General features: G+C 42.2%; 1 protein-coding gene across 1 annotated transcript in view; it reads left to right on the top strand.

The window, feature by feature from the left end:
* The window catches only part of POC1A (POC1 centriolar protein A), a gene marked incomplete at its 5' end in the record, with an annotated part of 46902 nt that extends 27402 nt beyond the window's left edge, over positions 1–19500 (top strand). The window contains 2 exons of the mRNA XM_008946928.1: positions 9745–9885; positions 19402–19500. Of these exons, the coding sequence (XP_008945176.1) occupies positions 9745–9885; positions 19402–19500 (240 nt within the window). The remainder of the gene's footprint in view (positions 1–9744; positions 9886–19401) is intronic.
* Positions 19501–19773: the final 273 nt, after the last annotated feature.

The following is a 19773-nucleotide window of genomic DNA, read 5'->3' as shown; positions in this document are numbered from 1 at the left end:
CTCCTTTCCTCTTCCTCCTTTGTGGTGTGGACAAAGCTGGGTGTCTACTTTTGCCCGTGCCTGAAGAGGCTGTGCTTGTAAACCTTGTGAGAGGCAGAAGGAAGTACTTTTCTATCTCTTTTCTGTCTCTATCTATTGCATCCTTCTTTTGGCAGCAGCAGCAAGGAGTTCTTCCTGTGCAAGAAGTGTGCTCCTGTGGTGTCTTCCACTCATCTTCCGGGAGACCAGAGATTTAGAGTTGGATGAACTCTAACCCCCAAGAGGTACCAGACACTTAGTTGACTAAGGGAGCTGTCATGGAGAGCAACCCTGGCTAGTTGAGAAAGTTTGCTTGATCTCTTCCTGCCTGGTTCATCAGCCTCAGACTCTGTGGAAAAATAATGATTCTTCCCATTGTGGTAGTATGGTTAGTAGGAACTGTGGCTAATGGGAGCCAGAAAGAGCACACTGCTCATTCGTTTATTGACACAGGAGATCAAGAAGGGTTTGTGTTGTGTGTTTACAGGCCTATCTGAACTTCATCACCCTGGTACAGATACCTGGTTTCAGCCCAGAACATTGGGCAGAAAGGCATCTGTGTTGCATCATCCATTTTGTGGGTAGCCCCCAAAGGGGGATAACCCTTTGGTTTCATCATTGGAAAGGCTGGATCCAACTGAGCTCTAGGGTCCATCCCTAACTCATAGAAGAATAAAGTCTAGCAACAGTACCTGGTTACTTTATGTCAGGAAGCCTAAGTTCTGAGCAGAACTGGATACCTCTATCTGTTGACAGTGCTCTTCATGGAGCCTTACTGCAGATCTCACTGATATTCTACATCATAATTTGGTTTTGAGGCTCATCAGAGCAAAATAAATGGTTTTCTGTCACTCGACTAAAAGAGTGTCCACCTCAGAAGCAGCTAACAGTGGAGCTTCTTTCTGGGAGATATTCCAGGAAGCCTTTGTTAATGGCTAGCCCTCTAACACTCTACTTCAGCTTTCTTCTGTTGTTGCTGCTGTGTGAAACTGATTTTTTCACAAGCTAATAGGTTTTGCCTCTATTGTTTTTGGGTTTGCTTTTCTCTTGATCTGGTCAAGATAAGAAGAGAAGGGTGCATATAGAAACAAATTAAAGTTTGTCTTCCCTGATTTTGTGCATTAACATTTTTCACAGGTTGTTGCAGACTGTTTATCGGAGTTGCCTGATCTTGATGAAGGACCTAGAAGAGAGGAAGCGGCAGGGAATAGGCACCCTCAGCTTGGCTTTCAAAGAGGCTCTGAGTGGCTGCAACAACCTGCAACAGTGTTGCCTGTTACTGGATGGGAGCAGCTCTGCTGCTACAAACTGTTTTCCCTTGTGTTCTGGTTTGACAAGATTTTTTTCCGAAATAAGAGGATCAACTTTTAATTTCTGTCATCTTACCATGAATAGATTTTTTCCTTAGGGCTCTGGAACAATACAGCAAGTCCTGTCAAGTCATTATTGGTCAGAATGAAAATTGCCTTTTAAGTTGAGCATCTCAGGCTGATTAATATAAATTCACCCTCTTAGGTTGCTGCTGTGTGTGGCTTGTTTCAATGCTTGAGTTATAATTCAAGAAGGAACAGAAGCAAGGTTTACAGTTCTTTCCAAGCTGCTATTGTGTCAGCTTTGAGATGGATGAAGATACCTCAAGCTTTGAAAGCTTCTAAGATCTCAAACTCCTCTGCTAAAATCCAAACTTCAAGCAAGAGTAGCAATAAAATGACAGTTATAATGTGTCTGCATATGTTTACATATGTGTATATATGCATAACATGTATCATTTGTACAGAAGTAATGTACATAGGTATGCACATGATACATATGTTACACAGCCTATATGTACCTGTTTCATTAGAGACAAATGATTCTGATGAGGAAAATGAGCTGCAAGGTGTTTTTCATACTTCAGGAGATCACTGTGTTTTTCTTCTTGCCTTGGAGACTGTTGCTTGTGGTGTAAAAGAACCTGTAGCTGGATAAGGCAAGGCTGAGGATAAACACTTTGTTTCAGTCTTGGGCTGCTTTTTCTTGGGAGCTTTTCCCAAGAGTGATCTTAAATGGGACCAGGGAACAGTAGTTTGGTTGGTGAAATTTCCTAGCAATGGGTATCTTTTTGTTGTTGTTGTTTTTTGTTTGTTGTTTGTTTTTTGTTTTTGTTTTGGTTTGGTTTGGTTTGGTTTGGTTTTTTTGGGTTTTTTTGGGTTTTTTTGTTCTTTTTCCTGTAGTGGCCTAGGTTTCCACACAAAACTGTTCCTCTGAGATTTTTCGTGCCGTTACTGTCCAGGAGCAGTGTTAGGATAGCCAGTTGAGCATCACCTGTACAACAAAGCTTAATTATTCCGTGCTAAATTCTGGAAGACTTCTTCATAGCTCTTAAGAAAAGACTGAGGGGAGGGGAGAATTGCTTAAGGAAAGTAAATGCCTAAACAAAGTAGAAAAAGATGAACTTAAAAGGCTGAAAGCTACCTTTAGCTCTATATTCTCAATAAATACTACCCTGCTTTATTGTTTTTGAACAGCCAATGGTCATTGTTTTACCTGTCCATGAACTCTTTTGCTGGGCTTTTGATGTCTGGCATTGCTGTTTCCCATTTCCACTCATCACAGAAATGTCATTTGTGCTTTTGAAAATGTAATACGTGCACAAATTTCTCATTCTTCAATGTTGGTTTTTGGCTAATTAAAATGTAACTCAAATTGCAAAGGAGCTGACTATTGATGATTACTTCCTATTTTACACTTTTCCTTAGTACAACTGACCTAATGCATCATTGCATTAATTACTAGTCTTTTGGAAATCCTGGCTTTGTTAGTTATATTCCTTACTTGTTTTGGGTTGTGGTGATCCCTTTTGCCAAAGCTTATGAGGAGCTGTGATTCCTGTTCCTTCCAGTGCCAGAAAACAGCACAGGGATCTACTTTCAAATTTTGTATTAAAAAAAAAAAAATGTAGCACAGAAAGCCATGAGCTTGATCTCAGCTCATGGTTGATGCCACAGTCTTTATAGTGGTGTTAAGTATAAGGCAATTGAAAAACGTGGATTGCATATAGTTTGGATGCTTTTAGTAGCTTGTGTACATGCTTGTTACCAGAAGCTACCTCAAAGCTCATGCTGCTAATGTCTGTTTTGGTTTAAATGTAGAATAGTTTGTAGATGTAATTTAAGTGGACCAACAGTCAGTGAACCAAAGAGCAAGATCACTGAACCACAGGAGGGGAACAGCTTTCTCCCTTCTGGCAGGCAGGAGCAGGGTGAGGACCTGCTCTTGGCTGGAGATTGCCAGACAGTGTCACTTGCAGGGAAAGGATGCTTGGATTTCTGTAAGCAAATAGAAATTTCAGTCCAAGTGCAGCCTTCTGTGTATGGACAGGCTGGTTTCTTGCTTGTTTGAGTACTGTAGCTGGCCATTAGCTGTTTCTTTCCTTGGCAGCTTGGTCAGCAAAGCTGAATGGTATGATGCGGCTTCACTTAAAATATACAACCCTTACTCCATCCTCCTGCCTCTGAGAGTGGTTCGCTTGGGCACAAGAGTGCCTTGGAATTTAAAGGGATTTGAGATGTACCTATTAACTCTATTCCTTCTTGGGGTTATCACAGACTTAATAGTTATTGTCCTGTGGCAAAGCATGGCCTTTACTGCAGAGGTGCCAATGTTTTAACTCAGTATTTTTAGTAGCACCAACAGGGAGAAGGATTCTGTCTAAATAACTTCTAGCCTCTTGCATAGCTAACCCAACTTACCTTTGACATAAAGCAAAGACAAAAGAGAAGTAATGTTCTTTTTCATCTCCCGTCTCTTTTTCTTCCCCACCCTCCCAAATCCCTTTCTGTTATTGCAACTTGAATCCTGAAATAACAGGTGAGAAGGTGGTGAATGGTCCTATAAATAGTTTCAGAAAGCTAATTTAACTTGTGTCCTGTTTCTGGTTGTTACCCTGTGCTGGTCTGGACAGTCGATGTGGAGTAATGCAAGTCTTGAAGAATGTGATTGCTCCAGAAATTTCAGTGCTGTGTTGGAGAGGGGATGCTTTTCCAGTCTAGAGAAATGGGCTTGGGCTTGGAGAGCTGTGTTGAGTAAATAACATCTTGCATGTAGCAGAGAGAAATAAGGTAACCTCTTGGTTTTTAATGAGTCCTCCAATCTAGCATGGTCTATGTGTTCCATCTGCCTTGCCTGTGGAGCTTACCTTGAAGCTGATATACTTCCACTGGATGTCACTGTTGCTCTCTGGAAACACACTCAAAGTATCCCTTTATCTTTGGTGAAAATGACGCCTTGAAGTAGAAGACTTGTAATGGCATTTCTCCCTCCTTTGGGTTAGTGGAGTTGGGGTCCAAATAAACAGTGCACACCAACTTTGTGAGTTTTCTGCTCCTCTGTTGTTTCTTGGGGAATTTTTATCGGCTAAGATAGTGAATTTAATTGAACTTAGTGAGTTTTAATACATTGGATATCTGTATTGAATTGAATACATTGGATGTATGTGTTGCTTAGAGGGAATGGCATCTTTTTAGATACCTGAAAATTAATTCTTGATAATATCATTCTCTTTAAAAAAAAAAAAAAACAAACAAAAACCTCTCAAACAGTAAATACACTCTGGAATTTGATTTAAAGGGACTTAAAGGTAGAGCTAAACCTCTCCACCACCACCACTTAGTTTCTCTCAGTGGAGAGAGGTGAAGAGAGGGAAAAGAAATACTTCCTCTGGATTGCATTAAAAGTATCCTGCGTCCTATCAGTAGGTGTAAAATTCATGTAGGTGCTTATCCTGCCAATATGTCTTCTGGGTACCACCATTTAGAAAGCAAAATGGCATGTTTTTAATTTGCCCTTGCAGTTTTCCTGCAGATGTACATGTGTTGTGTAGTTAGTACTTGCCCTCCACCCTCTGATCAGAGCTAGAGTAGCTGGCCAGAATGCTGTTTAGCCAGAATAATTTTTGTAAGAGGCACAGTAAGAGAGCTCTGGAACAAAGGCTGATTAATTTTCCCCTTCCCCCAAGTAGCTGCACTGTGTGCTGTCTTTAAGTGGTTGCTATAAATAAATCACTTCTGTTTTCCTTTTGTCATTGAGAGCTGTATTGTATTCTGAAACTGCTCATCTATTCTTCCTTTAATGTTCGTCTGCTTCTTGCTATACTCCCCGTGCTTAATACGCAGATGTTGTATTTGCCATTAAATATCTTATTACATGTGTTTGGTTGTGCCAAGTGAATTGCACACTTGAACACTGACTAAAATAAATGAAACGTCTGCAGCAGTGTCATTGTTTCTGGTGCCTGTCCCCAGGATTCCTCTGGCACTTTACCCTGCAGGTGAGTCAGATGGGAGCACAAGTGTCTCTGTAGTCGTGGTGCTCATCGGTACCAAGGCTGTCACGAAGCCAATGCATATTTCAGGGCTCTTTCCATGGTTTTGCAATGTTTTAAAAAATCGGTTAGAATTTCAGTTGCTAGTGGCTGGCTCACAACATGATCGGTTTCTATGAGGGGAAGAGTGTCTGTAGTTTGGTCTGTGAGGGTTTTCTTGTTCATTCTTATGGATAGTAGCAGAGGCTGATTTAATCTTCTTTTATAAAATTTGAAAAGGTTTCAGTCTGGGGAAAATTTGGTTTTTCCTCACTTGGATGCACATTTCCTTTCAGATGTCCTGGCCATTAAAGTCTTGGTAAGTGCAAGTTGTAGTTTGGCTGTTACGGGAAAGTTTCCAAACATTCTCCTCTTCTGTTAAAAAGTAAAGGGCAAAGCTTCCTCTGAAGCACTGCACAGTGATGCTTACCACTGCTGAATTTGAAAGCTGTACTAACAATTCAGCAGAGGTGGCCTCACTGCCTTTATAACACAATTTCAACTGTGTCACTGCTGTATTTGAACTATGACAGAAGTCTGGATGAGGGCTATGGCAGACAACCTTTCCCTCCGAGTATTGTAGTCTCTTTCCAATTTTTTAATGAAGAAGAGTGTGTTTGAGCTCAACAAAATGTCTGGTAGCTTTCTAAAATTGCTATCAAACAAAATTCCAGGTGCCCGTTTGGATTTAGGATACTTGTAAAATGCCCCAGCATCTGCCCTGTGAATCCCTGGGGTGTGTTTTCTTAGCAGGCAAAGCTTTCCTTGACCATAAGAGGTGGAGACTTTGGCATGAAAAACCCAAAAGGTCTGAAAAAAAACCACAACCACCTGTTTTTTTCTCCTTGATACCGTGGTGGGACGACCAGAGTGTCATTGCTCCCCTCTGCTCACAAGGTAGTTAGTAGCAGAGGGATGTACTTTGGGTAGTGTCAATACAAATATTACTACTTGGGCTGCTCGGCCTCTTCAGAAAAGTGAGTTGAAATTAGTGTAGTGAATCTGATCCAGCTGGATGCAAATGCTCTGCTTTACCCTGAGGAAAGGGAGGTGCTGGGCCTCTGAGGTGCAGCAGCGTGCATGTCCACCTTGGCTGGTTGGCCATCAGCAGATCCTTTGCCCGTGTCCTGCCGCTTTGTGCATCGTGGGCTGCAGTTCCAGCTGGCAGTCTTTCCGCATGTGTCTAGCTGAGAGTCTGCAGGATTTTTGGTGAGCTTCACCTTGTGTTGGGCATGACTGCCTTGGGCAAATCCAGGCTTAACCCTTGTTGAATGCTGTCTGTAGGACCCCTCTTTGAGAATTCTACTTGGCTGGGTCCCAGACTTCAGATTGCAGCCTGATGCCATCAGAGCAGGTGGGATGAGTAAGAAGCTAGAGCAAAGTGACTTGAGTTTCTCTGCCTGTTTGTGGGCAGTGATTCAAAGTGCTGTCTGTAGGCGTGGGTGTTGGATACTTGGTTTTTGCACCTCTTCTGGCAGGGTAGGCTGGGTAGGATATGCATGTTCCTAGAACTGAATATTCAAAGACCTTGGTCAGATGAAAGCCTCCCTCTTGGAAGTCACACTCCATGACACATAGACATAGTTTTTATTTGCTGGCTGGATATGTCCCTCATTTAGATAGATGAACTATCTCAGAACTTTGTTGCTGGAGGCACTAGTTACAGGTTATCTTCTTGATAATGATGGGCTGTAAGGAACCACTCAGGTAGCTGTGGTGATTGATATGGGGTGGTATGTCGTATTATCATACTTCTATTTTTAAATGTCGATATGCTTCTGTTCTTGGGGGTGTTGCCACCATTCAGAGTGCTTTCAGCAGCCCTCCTGGGCTTTGTGGAAGTGGCTTACTTGGCTTCTCATGGAAGTGGTCTATAGCCTGTGAGCTGATCAGCAGAATGTAGCATCTGTGACAAGCAGCTGCTGCCGCCCCTGGATTCAACTTGACATGATGAGGGACCACCTCACCCCTAAAACATTGACTTTGGGAACATTTCTGTAGTATTGCCCTTGAGATAGGCCAGGCTCTTAAACTCTGTGGACCATAGCAAAGAGAATAGCAACTGCAAGTTCGACCCTGCAGCTTTTTATGAAAAGCTGTCTGACATATTTTGTAAAGATAGAGGGAGAAAATATGTTGGTACAGTCATTTTTCTGCTTCTGTGAGTCAGCTTGTTCTAATGGGTTTTGAAGTGGATAGCTCATCATCATTTGGGGTTTTTAAGTGCAGGTTGTATGCAGTGTTAGCTCACTCAAATTTCTGCTGTGCCATGATTGACTGGCCTAAAGTTACATCATCAAAACAGGATGATAGTCAGCCTTAAAATAACAAGAAAACATGCCTTTTAATGCTAATTACCCATCAAAAAGCAGTGGTTTGAGGTTTTTTTTGTTTTACAGCTTTGTAAGGCTGGCTTTCTCTCATCTCTGCAAGAACATATTTTAGTTGATTGAATCAATGCATCAGTGAGCAACATGTGGCACTTGGGCTACCTGCAGCACAGGAGTAGTTAGTGTGGCTCCCATGCTGAGGCTGGGCAGTGTGACCTGGAGCATGGCCTGCACTGGCCTGAGGCTTGTAGGTAATCCAAATAATCCAAGCAAGTGGGAAGAAGCAAATTGGCAGAGGCTGGTGTGGCTGGTACCCCCTGACACTCAGCTGGATCCCAAGCCTGTGATGTAGCACAGTGATCCCTGCGGAGCAGTGACACGTATCCTTTAAACCTCTGCCTTCCTTGCCTGCTCCTTATGCAAAACTGTTCTTTTGATTCTTGGCTGTGTGAGGATAGTTTGGTTGGCAGGGTCTGGAAGAATGGTCAGCCCTTGCTAGCAGTTCGTGGACAGCAGCAAACCATTCTCCTGGCAAAGACTACTGTTACTGCAGCCTCCTATTCTGCCTGTACTCCCCCAAGTCTCCAGCTTCTCTGTGTAGTCATCTTTCTGCTCGTGGCACTGCTTATTTTGCTGAACTGTTGGGCTGGACCTCAGAAAGCTTTGGAAGCCTTTCTGTGGCCTAAATCAGTGATTCCCAGCAGCACCAATGTTTTTATATGTACTTAATTTTAAAATATATTTTTGTTTGTATATCTATATACATCTATATGTGTGCATTTATGCATCATAATGTGCCAAGCAGTTTGGAGTTCAAAGTTACATGAGCTGTTCTAAGGTTTTTGTTGCAGCTTCGTTGCACATCCACATACACCTGGCATCAAATACAGAGCTGAGCAGGTAAATCAGTACAGCACAGATGAAAAAAAGCATTGTCGCGCCTGGGAAAAGCTTTTTGTGCTTAGAAAAAGTACATGTGGGAGAACTTTGAGACCATTTTTCATTCTGTCAGAATTCCTTGCTGCTTTGTTGATTTGCAAACTTCAGTCATAGCTGTGAGTAATAAGTGCATGGGATGGAGCTGCACCAGGCGTCCGGCCATGGAGAACCATTTGGAGTGCTGTGATCTTGGCTTTAGATTCAAATCTTGTCTCTTAGTGGAAAATGAGAAACTTAAGTCTGAATTGGTTAACCAGTTGGCTACCTTGTTTAGTTAGATAGACTTCTCTAAACCATTTCTACTGGCAGTAATGCAAATACTCTTTGTTCTAGAAGGAAGATACCATCTTGAAAGAAAAGGATAGAAGAATAAGTTCTTTAGTAGGCATCTATTTGTGCTTGTAAAACTTAATTTATTCTGAATCAAATATTCAAGCTCACCTAACTAAAACAGTTGAAATTGAAACTTCAAAGTAAACTTGTTCTTAACCTCACTGAGGAAGGAAAACCAGTTCAAGATATAAATAAAATTAAAATTACTAAATCAGAACTGCCTGTTTTAATGCATATTGGAACATCTCTCTTCTGCTGAACTTAACTGCAGTACAGCATCCTTGCCTTCTTACAACTACTGAACATGGAGAGAGGCTTTAGCTTTACTGTTTACAGAGCACCTTACTTAATTCTCATAATTTGGGTGTTGTGCTTCCACATGGCTGCAGTAAGTCTTCATTTCCCTGTACGGTCTACGCACGTGTACCACGTGAGTGTGTCAAAACTCTTTGCACTGTAAAGCCTGAATGTTGAAGGGTTGCTTCAGGATTGTTATCTCAGGCTTGCTTTTCCTTATGAAGGTTTAAAACCAAAACTGACAGACGTGAAAAACCCCGCCATAAACCAACAAAAAACCTCCACCTGGGGAAGGCAGACAAGCCTTCGGCAGCTCTTCCTTTTCCAGCTGTGGCAGAGGCAAACACCTCCTCTTCTCCTTTGCCCATTTTTAGTAGCCTAGACTGTCCCAACAAAAGCTGTTCTTCACTGTGTACCTGCCGTGAAATAGAAATCCTTCTCCAATTGTTTGCATCACAGTAGCAGATTGTCTGTTTATTTTTTTAGCAATCAGAAATGGATTTTGGTATTCACCTTACGAAAACAAAAACTCAAGATTCTGGTAGGAACCACGAGCAGCAAGAGGAGGAGACCAGTCTCACAAGTACCTTGGAACATATTATGGGTCAGCTGGATGTTCTGACACAGGTATGGTTTGCTTTTTAATTTTGCAGTGAAAAAGGTACCTCTGACTGGAAGAATCTGGAATATTTTGCAGTAGTTTCATAGAATAAAAGTGTGGCTATTTCAAAACCTCTTCTTTTTAGCAGTTTTTTGCTAAATGTCTTCATCTGCTTGTCAGCTTAGATCTGTCAGTCCCCTCACATCAGCTTCCAGCTCAGGCCCTGCTTTTCCCCTGATTCCTTTACACTGCAGTGTAGCAGAGCACTCCTTGAGCCAGCTCTGCTACCCTGTGCTGTTAGCCACAGTTTATCTAAGGTTATGCCTAAAGGAGTGGTTGGCAGTAGGACTCTGTTTTGGTGAGTAATCTCTCTCTCTTCCCTCCCCCACTATACTGCAGTCTATAGGTAAGCTCTGTTCAGATCCTGCTCCTTTCCCCCACCCAACATTCACCTACACAGTCCAATTTCTGCAGCATTCTCCTCCCATCAACAAGTCTGGGCCCTTCTGTGCCTCATCTCTGAAACATGCTTCTCACCCACAGCTAGTGAACAACTAATCCCTTGCTAAAGCATTAACATGCAGTTCTTCCAGAGTCCCTAAGCAGTGCTTGAACAGTACCAACTGTTAATGGTGATCATCACAGCATGTGTTTACTTAATAAGAATTTGGAAATAGAGCTGTTTTTTGCTTAAATAGCTGCTTATTGCTCCTGTGAAGAAATACCACTTATGATCATTGTTGGGGGCTGAATTTAATTGTGTATTTTTGAGGTATGAGAGAATTGGGGCGAAAGCATGGGATAGTAAACACTGGTGATCTCCTGAAGATGAAACCATGTTTGTCGGATGGAAAAATCCATGTGGGTGGGTTTTTCTGTGCACTTGAGGGCTGGTTCTGAGAAGAACAAGCAGGTCTTGAACACTTGGTATTGAACGTACAGATGACTAGTCCAAGTTAGCTCTGTTCTGAAGAAGTACCTGTCAAAAAGCATTAAGATAAGGGGTTGGGTGGGCACATCAGGACATTGAAGTAGGGCTGATTTAAGGATTAAAAAACATTCCAGGACCACAGGCAGTCTTAAAATAGTGTAGGGTGAAAACCAAAAGATATTTTAAGTTCATTTGGCAGAAATGCAAGAAAGCACTTTTCCTGTGATCTCTAAAATGCTGAACGCTGGAGGTAGGGGCAAAATTTTTGTATGACTTTGGGTCCTCATGCATGTGAATAAGATGTGACCCAGTGTATACACAAAATATTTGATTACTGTTTTTACGTCTCCATAGTAAGTTTGAAATGTGATTGTTATCTTTCATTACATAAATCAGATCCACGCTTCTGATGATGGATGTGTGATGGCTCCCTTTCAACTTCAGAGGTGTTTAGAGGAGACAAATGTTGCAGTAAACAGTATGTGTGAGATTTAAACTAGATACAAGCATTGCAAACATCTCTCTCAAAGATAGTGTTTAACTGTAGAAAATTCCAAATGTTGTTTTAAACCTAGCAGAAAGAGAAATTGAGATCTGTGAGGGAGGAATAAATTAGTAGGTCATAGGATAAAATTGGAAATAGGCCTGAAATTATAGTAAAATACCCCAAAAATCTGCCTTGAATAACTCGGTGTTCAGCAACCTTTTACCTTTCTTTTTTCACCTTTTTTTTTTTCCATTCTTGAAGTATTTAATTTCCCATTGGTTTTAATCTTTGTATGTTGTATTTTGTATTAATGCTATTTTAATGCATTTGTACAAGTAGATGTTCCTGACATGCTGTTGAAATGGTTTCAGAATTCTTCATTTTCATGCCAAGGTTTTGATATTTAGCAGTGAAATAAAACACCACCAAACAAACTTAAGCAAATGGCTCTGGAAGAAGTCCTCATTCCTAGTGTAAGAGAGAAGTTCCTCAAAGAGGAGAGATGCAGGCAGACAGCAAGGCAGGGCCACGGAGGGTAACTCTGGAGAACATCTGCTTGCAAAGCTAAACTTGGTTATTCCAGTGCTGATGGCCTGTAACAGAAGTGTGACTGCAGCTCTGGCAGAGCCACTGTTACCCCTCTTTCATGCAGTTCAATGGAGAGCAGGAGGAGCCATGGTGTGCTGATGGCCAGCAGAGATCCAAGTGAGATGGAGGCAGCAGCTGGTGGTGTTGGGTTGGTTATCTTTCCAGCCATTTCTGCCATGGCACAACTGGGTGCTGCTCCCTGCACATGTCAGATTCAAACTAAGGTTATGTGCTTTATGGGGCAGCTTTGGGCCTGCTGACCTCTTTGTGAAAGGAGGAGACCACTAAACACTGAAATCCTCAGAAAAGGAACAGAAGGCTTTCAGAAATAATGCATAACAGGTGTTGGTGTCTTCCCTTTCTTGAAGAAGGGTTGATGATGCTCCTGGTGCTCTGTTATTAGTCATTGGTTCATCATTCCTGAGTGTTGCTTCAAGAGAAGACTAGTGGCATAAGCAGGGTCATACAGTTGAAAGGAAAGGACAGAGTCCCCGTGGTATTTCCAGAAGCCCTCTGATATGACCATCCGGGAGTTTTTCAGGAATTTCTCAGTCGTTAGCTCCGTGGGAGCTTGGGTGTATTTCTGCTGTGGTACCTCGAGCTCCTGCGCTCTTTGCACTTGTTGTGGTTTCCAACACTGTGTTAACATGCTGTAATGCACCAGTGGGGAAAACTTCAAGTTCTGGGAATTGATGTAAACAGAAACCTTGTTTATTTTCCTAATACTGTTTTCTATAGTTATTTCAAGGTTTATCACGCTAAACCTGGCATCGTGTAAAAGCAGGAAGGAGACAAAACTCAATTTCTGCTGCAGGAGGTAATAGTAAGACATCAGCTGAAGGCTGTTGTGTCTTGCCAGGGCACAGCTTTGTTCAGGCTTGCACACTATCAGAACCTTCCCTCTGTTGACAACAGATTTCCAGACAAAGTGGGGTGTCATATACTTGGAGACAGCGGGATTGTTTTTATTCCATTAGGAGGTCTCTTTGTGCCAGACACTGATGGCAAGTAAAACACTGAGATTAGGGAAATGTTGGAATGAAGGCTGGACTTGATGATCCTAGAGGTCCTTTCCAACCGTAGTGATTCTATTCTATGACTCTAGGACATGGCTCCTCAGATTTACAAACTTCATTTTTATGTTGTTGACTTTGTGCTATGATTTTACTCTTTAAGGTTTTGGCAACTTTACTTAAACTGATCTTTGATTCAATGAAACCTTCCTCTCTTCCTCCTCACCAGAGCTCTTGTCAGGACATCTTTGTTTTACTTGTAAGGAAGTGGTCTAATGTGACCTGATGGGGTGGTCTTATTTTTTTCTAAATAAGGTTTGTGTCTGGCCATACTCCACATGTAAGTGAAGAAGATCATGTTTGACTGCCTTTTTCAGAAGAGTAGCACATGCTTAATAGTTCTGCTGCCTTGAAGGATAGAGTGAAGTTGAGATCCAGACATAAGCCAGTTATTCCCAGTAGCTTTGATTACTTAAAGATACCCTGGTGCCCCTTTGTAGGAAAGCAAGCAATTCATATCTGGCAAAGGAATGAGGAAGATGAGAGTAATAATGTATGATATACATTTACTCCTCCGTTTCCTGCAGCTTAGTATCTTGTCAGTGTGTCAGCACCTAAAAATCCTGTTCTTTACTGGCTTTCCAGAGACATGAAAAGGAGGAAAATGCAAAAACGTTTAGAAATGTTATTATTTTTTTTATTTAAGGCTGAATCTCAGCATCTCAGTGCCTATAGGAAGAATGGGGTTGAAATTCATATTTATGGGGGGGAAACCTGTGATTTTTATCTCTTGGATAATTTCCTGGAACAGAAAGGTATGTTTTGGCTGAAACAAAAATGGAGCAGATATTAAGAGTTTACTTGGTTCAAAAGCATTTTCTGTATTTGCAGCTGAGCTGCATTCCTGAAAGATCATCTGTGATGACCATCTTGGCTGCAGTGACAAAGTTGCATTTGCAATGATGGTCTTCAGAGGGTTCGTATGCTCTTGCCCTCACTCCAGATGCCTGCAGTTGCCATGTTCACTCTGTCATTCTGTTACACTGGTGGGCAACGGGCACCAGGGCAAAAGCTGCTGGTTTTATGTGGGAAGGAAGATGTCTGCTCCAAAGAGTTCAGAATCAGGTTAGCATAAAAATTCGTAAATAGCTGCAATAATCAGTAATCCACCCCCAGGAAACAGCTTTATATACTTCCCCAAACTAATCTTGCACTGAAGCTGGGAGGAAACAACACAGTGAAATGGAGAAGACTTGATAAATCTGTAAAATAATCCAAGCCTGAACAGAAGGACAATCTAGCTCATGTGAGATTAAAGGATTATTTCACTCCAGAAAAGATTGCAGAGGGAGGAGAAGAATTTTTAAAATTAAATTCTTTAGCATAAATAAAGACTTGGACACAAGTGAGCTGCTTTTTAATTAAAATGGAAGATGTTTGTGTGCAGTCCGTGTAACGAAAATGAGTAAAATCAAATTTGTTACTCCTTTTTTTGAGATGTCATCTTTAAAGCCTGTGATGGTGAGGAATGAATGTGACCCCCTTGTCTGAGAGGTACTGAATGTAGATGAAGCAACTGGTTTAGTGAAACAAATGCTTTTTTCTTCAGGTTGTTACAAATCAAAAAGAAAGATTTTTTTTTTTTCCAGGGGAGAATCGTAAGTGCTGGTACCTCTGCCTTGTGCAAGCATTTGCTTTCTACGTTGCTCTCAAGGCCTGAACATCCACTGGCTACAGATGGATCCGATACATAGGAGAAAAACTGCAAGCAGGTTTTATTCCAAAAGAAATGGCTTGAAATCCAAAATACTAATAAAACCAGTTCCCATCTGAAAAATCTGTGAAATGCCAGATGAGCTTGGGTTTTGAATCTTTATTTGAAGGATATAGGCCATTTCTCATGAGTCAAAACCATCTTGTGGAGATGCGGTAACTTTGATCTCTCACTCAAAACAAATGAAATATCCTGGTTGTTGCTAATACACAGTCCTCTGTGTAATATCGTCAGAGTTACTTTTTTCTGAAGTTCACTTCCAAAATATGCTTGTAACAAAATCTCCAAGTCTTGATGTTAATACATTTTTCTTGCTAAAACAGACTAAATTTAATGCACTCCTAGGGATATTGTTCTATTAGCAGGACACTGTCTGAAGGCTGGCTTCTCAAAAGTGCTGATCGTCTCCCTGGAGGTCCTCAGGACCTCTACCCTCCATTATTCTTCAATAGGCAGGATGCTAATCACATCCCACTGTTTGTTTTCACAAGCAGACCTTAAAGATTAATAAAAATGTTAATTGGCCATTGGGTACCAGCAGCTGGGTTAATTTCGCTGCATCATTTGTGTCCTTTCAGAGGCAGATTGGGTGGCAGGGGAAGGTATGAGAAGTCTCTGTGGTTGGGGGAGACCTCTAGTCATTTAGGGTTCTGGCCTCTGGATTGTGCAGTTGCACTTTAACATGCCAGTACCCTGAGAGAGTGATGGGGTCTTTTTTAGCATATGCTTAAGAAAACTGGTGGAGCCAACTTCTGAGAATCTTTTTATTGAAGTAAAGCTAGGAAACTACTTTTGCATTCTTTGAGATCAATGGAGAGGGATTTTATGTAACAAAATGGTGACACGAATAGAAATGCACATGTAATACTTTGCCCCCACATAGCCAGGAGCATATCTACTCTGCCATTGGTGTGCAGGATCATATCCCTTGTAGGCTCAGCCAAGCTGTTGTTACCTGATCTGAGTAAGTGTGTATCAGTACATGGGGTTTTTTGGGGTCCCACAATTACCAGTGGTATCAGAGCAGTGTTGTGTCCCCCGTGCTATTCGGTGTGCTCAGTCCATTAAACCCACTGGGAGTGGCATACTGGAGAATCTGCGTGCTGCTCGCAGAGCGGGAGCTGCACCTTTCTGCTTGTAGAGCAGGCGGCTTTAGCGACCTGGGCGTGGGTCTCTTCTCCCCTCAGGGAAGGAGAGGAAGAGAGGAAATGGCCTAAAGTCACACCAGGGGAGGTTTAGATTGGATATTAGGAAAAAGCCCTTCCCTGGAGGCATTTAAAAGACGTGGAGATGCGGTGCTTTGAGACGTGGTTTAGTGGTGACCTAGGAGTGCTGAGTTAATGGTTGAACTTGATGGTCTTGAAGGTCTCTTCCAACCAAATGATTCTATGATCTCCCTCTCCTGGTAGGGATTCCCACCACTGCTCCAGAGGGTTGCTGACTGCCTCTGCTTGCTTGCTCTGAACTCGGCTTTTCAAGCTGCTTTTCGCAGTGGTAGAACTGGCCTCTGTTGGCATTCACTGGACCAACCTGATTCCCCATATCTATAGTCCCCAGAAGAGGCAGGACCGATCACCCCTCTCTGGTTGCTGCAAAAGCCCCAGCCCTGAGGCTAGTGGTTCTTCAGCTGTCTGAGCTCCTTAATCAGGGAAATGCCTAACAGGGACTAGGGATAGGATACTGATAAAAGCATCTTGGAACAGCATCACAAATCACTACTATTTGGGTTGAGGTAGTAAAAACGTGGAGGAATAGCACAGGGGGCTTATCATCACATCAGAAAGTGTGACTACTGAGTGCTTCAGTTTAGGTGTCCTGAGGGAGGATGAAGGTGAATATTCTTCCAGACTTCTAGTAAATAGGAGGCAACTGGTTTTTGCTACTTAGTTTCTCATTAATATTTCCAAAGAGAAGAGCAGCTTTTTTTTCAAGGCTAAGCTTGTGAAAGTGAATGAAGACAAATGTTGTAGGAAATCTTGGTAGAAGTGATTATGTTTTCTTTTGTGTGAAAAATTTAATATTCTGTAATTCAGGGTATAGTACTGTAATATCAGAAATACTCCTTAAAATTTGATCTTCTCATTTAAGTCTAAACTGTTATCCTGCTACAAGTTTGAGCCAGGACTTGAATAAATTGTCCAGGATTTACTCCCTGTGCGTAGTGGAGACGTGCACTGTGCTCCTGACACAACAGGAAGCCCAGATCCTGCCGCAGAGAAATGTCTGGAGTGCAAATGTGGCTCCAGTGGATCCTCACTGGATCTGGCTAACAGTATTTTTCTCTAGGCTTAATTGTTGGTTTGCTATCCTCTGAAAAGCAATAGCAAAACCGTGCAGGAGTTGAATGGGTGAAGCTCAATTTGCCTACCAACAAGGACTTGTGCTTTATAAATAGCAACCTGGAAATGTTGTAAAACTCTGTCAGCTGCTAATAAAGGAGAGTTTCTTTTATGTGTAAGGTACAATATAGCACTAACAGCAGTTGGGCAGTAGTTGTGCTTTCCCTTACCTTTCTGGGCTGTCAGGTGCCCTGTGTATTTTGGGCATCATCTATCCAAGTCTAAGTGGACTGTAGTCATCAGCTCCTATTTTGGACTTCCTGGATTTCATTTCTGACTGCTACTTTTCCACCTCTAGTTTCCAAAAAATACTCACTACAAGCTTTCTGCTTATACTTACTTGCAATTTCCATTCCAATAAACATTTTCCTTCCAGCTTTTGCACAAATTCAGCGCTTTCTGAGACCTGCTTTCCTTGTGCTTAGTCTCAGTGTGCCATGTACAATGGCACTTAACTCGGCAGGATTGTGGTGGCAGTAAATCATGGGATGTAGGAGCTGCAGGTTATCTGGGGCTTTGCTTCTAGCAGGGCAGTGTGACCAGGACATTAATCCAGTTGATTATCTTTTGAAAGGAAATTTGATGTAATGTTTCACCCTCTCTTCTTAACACAGTCTTGACTTACTAGTTCTCTTTTCTTAAATGGAAAAGCCAGGATCCCCACTGCTTTTCATTCTCTTGTCTGGTTGCTTGCAGGATGAGATCTTTGCTGTAAACCTCTGCTAGACATTCAGCCTGCTGTGTTCTGCCCTGTGTAGCTTTACTCCTGACCTCTGTAAGACAGTCACTAGGCAATAGCATGGCTGGGTACAAAAAAGATGAAATCCTCTCTCCTTTGAATAGACAGGAGGGCTCCTGCTGGCTCTGGGGCACCTGGGATGTTACCTGCTGGCTCAATAACTTTTTTTCTGGTTCTCTGTGTACTACACTCCTTGTGCCTCAAAGGGGTGGCGAGAGAGGAGGAAAAAAACTGAAATGGAGCTAGTGCTGTAGCCCACAGGAATGTTCAAGCAGTGCAGGGGGTTTTCTTCCTGGTGAAGCTCTCTACAGTCAGGAATTGGATCTTCTGCCTTGTCACAGCTCAGCAGGGCCTGTGCAGTAGAAATGAACTGTGAGCTATGTTTGGGGAGGGGAAAAAGGGCGCCTTATGGTAAACGTTGGAATGCACAGCCCTTTCTGACTTGGGTATGTGACCTGGCAAGGTGGCTTTGCCATAGTGCTCGGTGCTCTTACTACATCTGTTTTCTCTTCCCCTCCACCATTCATCTCGTTCCCAAAATTACTTTACGGGAGACTTTTCCTAGTCTCAAGTGGCCTTAGCCAAGCTATTTCCTCTCCTTTTGCTTTTGTTTCCCCAGCTGTAAAATGGGGATAATGAGACCTGCTTTCTTTTGTCAGGCACTTGGAGATGTGCTTACGAAATGCGCTATTAAAAGGCTTTCTATGTATAACTTCTATAAAACAGCGGTTGTCCAAGTTTATTTGAATTACTTTAATAAAGTCCAAGGTTCTGAACATCCTTTGTTTTTAACAGAGGATGTTATTTATGCAGCAGAAGTGCTCAAAATGTGAAGCTATTGATTGTTGCTGATAAGTTTATGGATATTATGGATATTAAAGCATTAAATCATCACTGCCTATTATCAGCTGTTCCGGTGTCTTTGGAAGCTGAAAGTGGTTCTGCATAGCTGGGTCCCTTGGTTACCTCAGAGTGATCAATAAAAGGTTTTCAGCAGAAGCTTTTATTGCCACGTGATTAAGATGTTCTTCCTGTGCATCCTGTACATGATGACTTCAGCTCGAGGAGAAAGATATAACAATCCTTTCTGGGGTAACTGGATTACACAGAAATATTTAGGCATTATGTTGAGGTAGATATTAGCGCTTTGGGTTTCAATTCCCCCCATTGCCCATTGCACTGCCTTATGCTGGGAGGGTTTTCTTGCCTGTCATTGTCCTTGGCCAGCAAGTTTTGTGTTTGAATTGTAGCAGACCGGTGGCATTCAGGGAAGGGAGGAAAGAGTCAGAAGTGGAGAGGCAAAATCAAAACTAAAACTGGGCAAAGCTGCTCAAAACATCTCTCTCCTGTCAGCAGAAGAGTCCCTGGTGGCTCATGAGCATGGAAGGACAGAACCTCTCCATGAAAGGAAACACAAAGCCCAATCTGAAAGCACCAAGTACCAGCATGGATGCTCAGTGTTGTTTTCAGGAGAGCTTTGTGCCCACCAGCCTTTGTTGCTCCTCTCTGAAGTCACATGGGGCTCTGCCCTCCTAGAATGCTGACATGGGAGTTACAGTCCTGAAGTACCTCAGAACACTCCTATGAATTTCACATTCTGTTGTCTGCTGAGTACAGTGCGTAGCTTGTCTTTGTGAGCAGCTCAACAGCAGCTTTCATTTTGTTTTGCAGACAGTTTCCATCCTGGAGCAGAGGCTGACACTCACTGAAGACAAGCTGAAGGAATGTCTTGAGAATCAGCAGAAAATAATTCAGAGCAAAATGAGCTGATTTCCTGAGAGAAGACAGGAGCCAAAGGCGTTGGGAGGTTTGAGGTTGTTTGTTCCTTGCAGACTGTGACTTGCTTTAACGATTTTGAGCACAATCTGTTTTTCCAATTGAATGTACAGTTATTGTATCTGTAAATAAGCTTTGTTACTTTACTAAAATAAAAGGAATATTTTAGTCATAAGCGTGGATAACGATTGTGATCTCCTGTGTTTTCCAGAGGTACAGCAGCCAGCGTGTGGTCTGAGTACTAACTAGGAAGGTTGCATCTCTCCC

This window comes from Merops nubicus, unplaced genomic scaffold, assembly GCF_000691845.1.
Source record: "Merops nubicus isolate BGI_N331 unplaced genomic scaffold, ASM69184v1 scaffold22820, whole genome shotgun sequence".
In the NCBI taxonomy this organism is placed as follows: Eukaryota; Metazoa; Chordata; class Aves; order Coraciiformes; family Meropidae; genus Merops; species Merops nubicus.
Note: the sequence above shows the minus strand (reverse complement) of the source record. Positions and strands in the feature narration are given on the sequence as shown.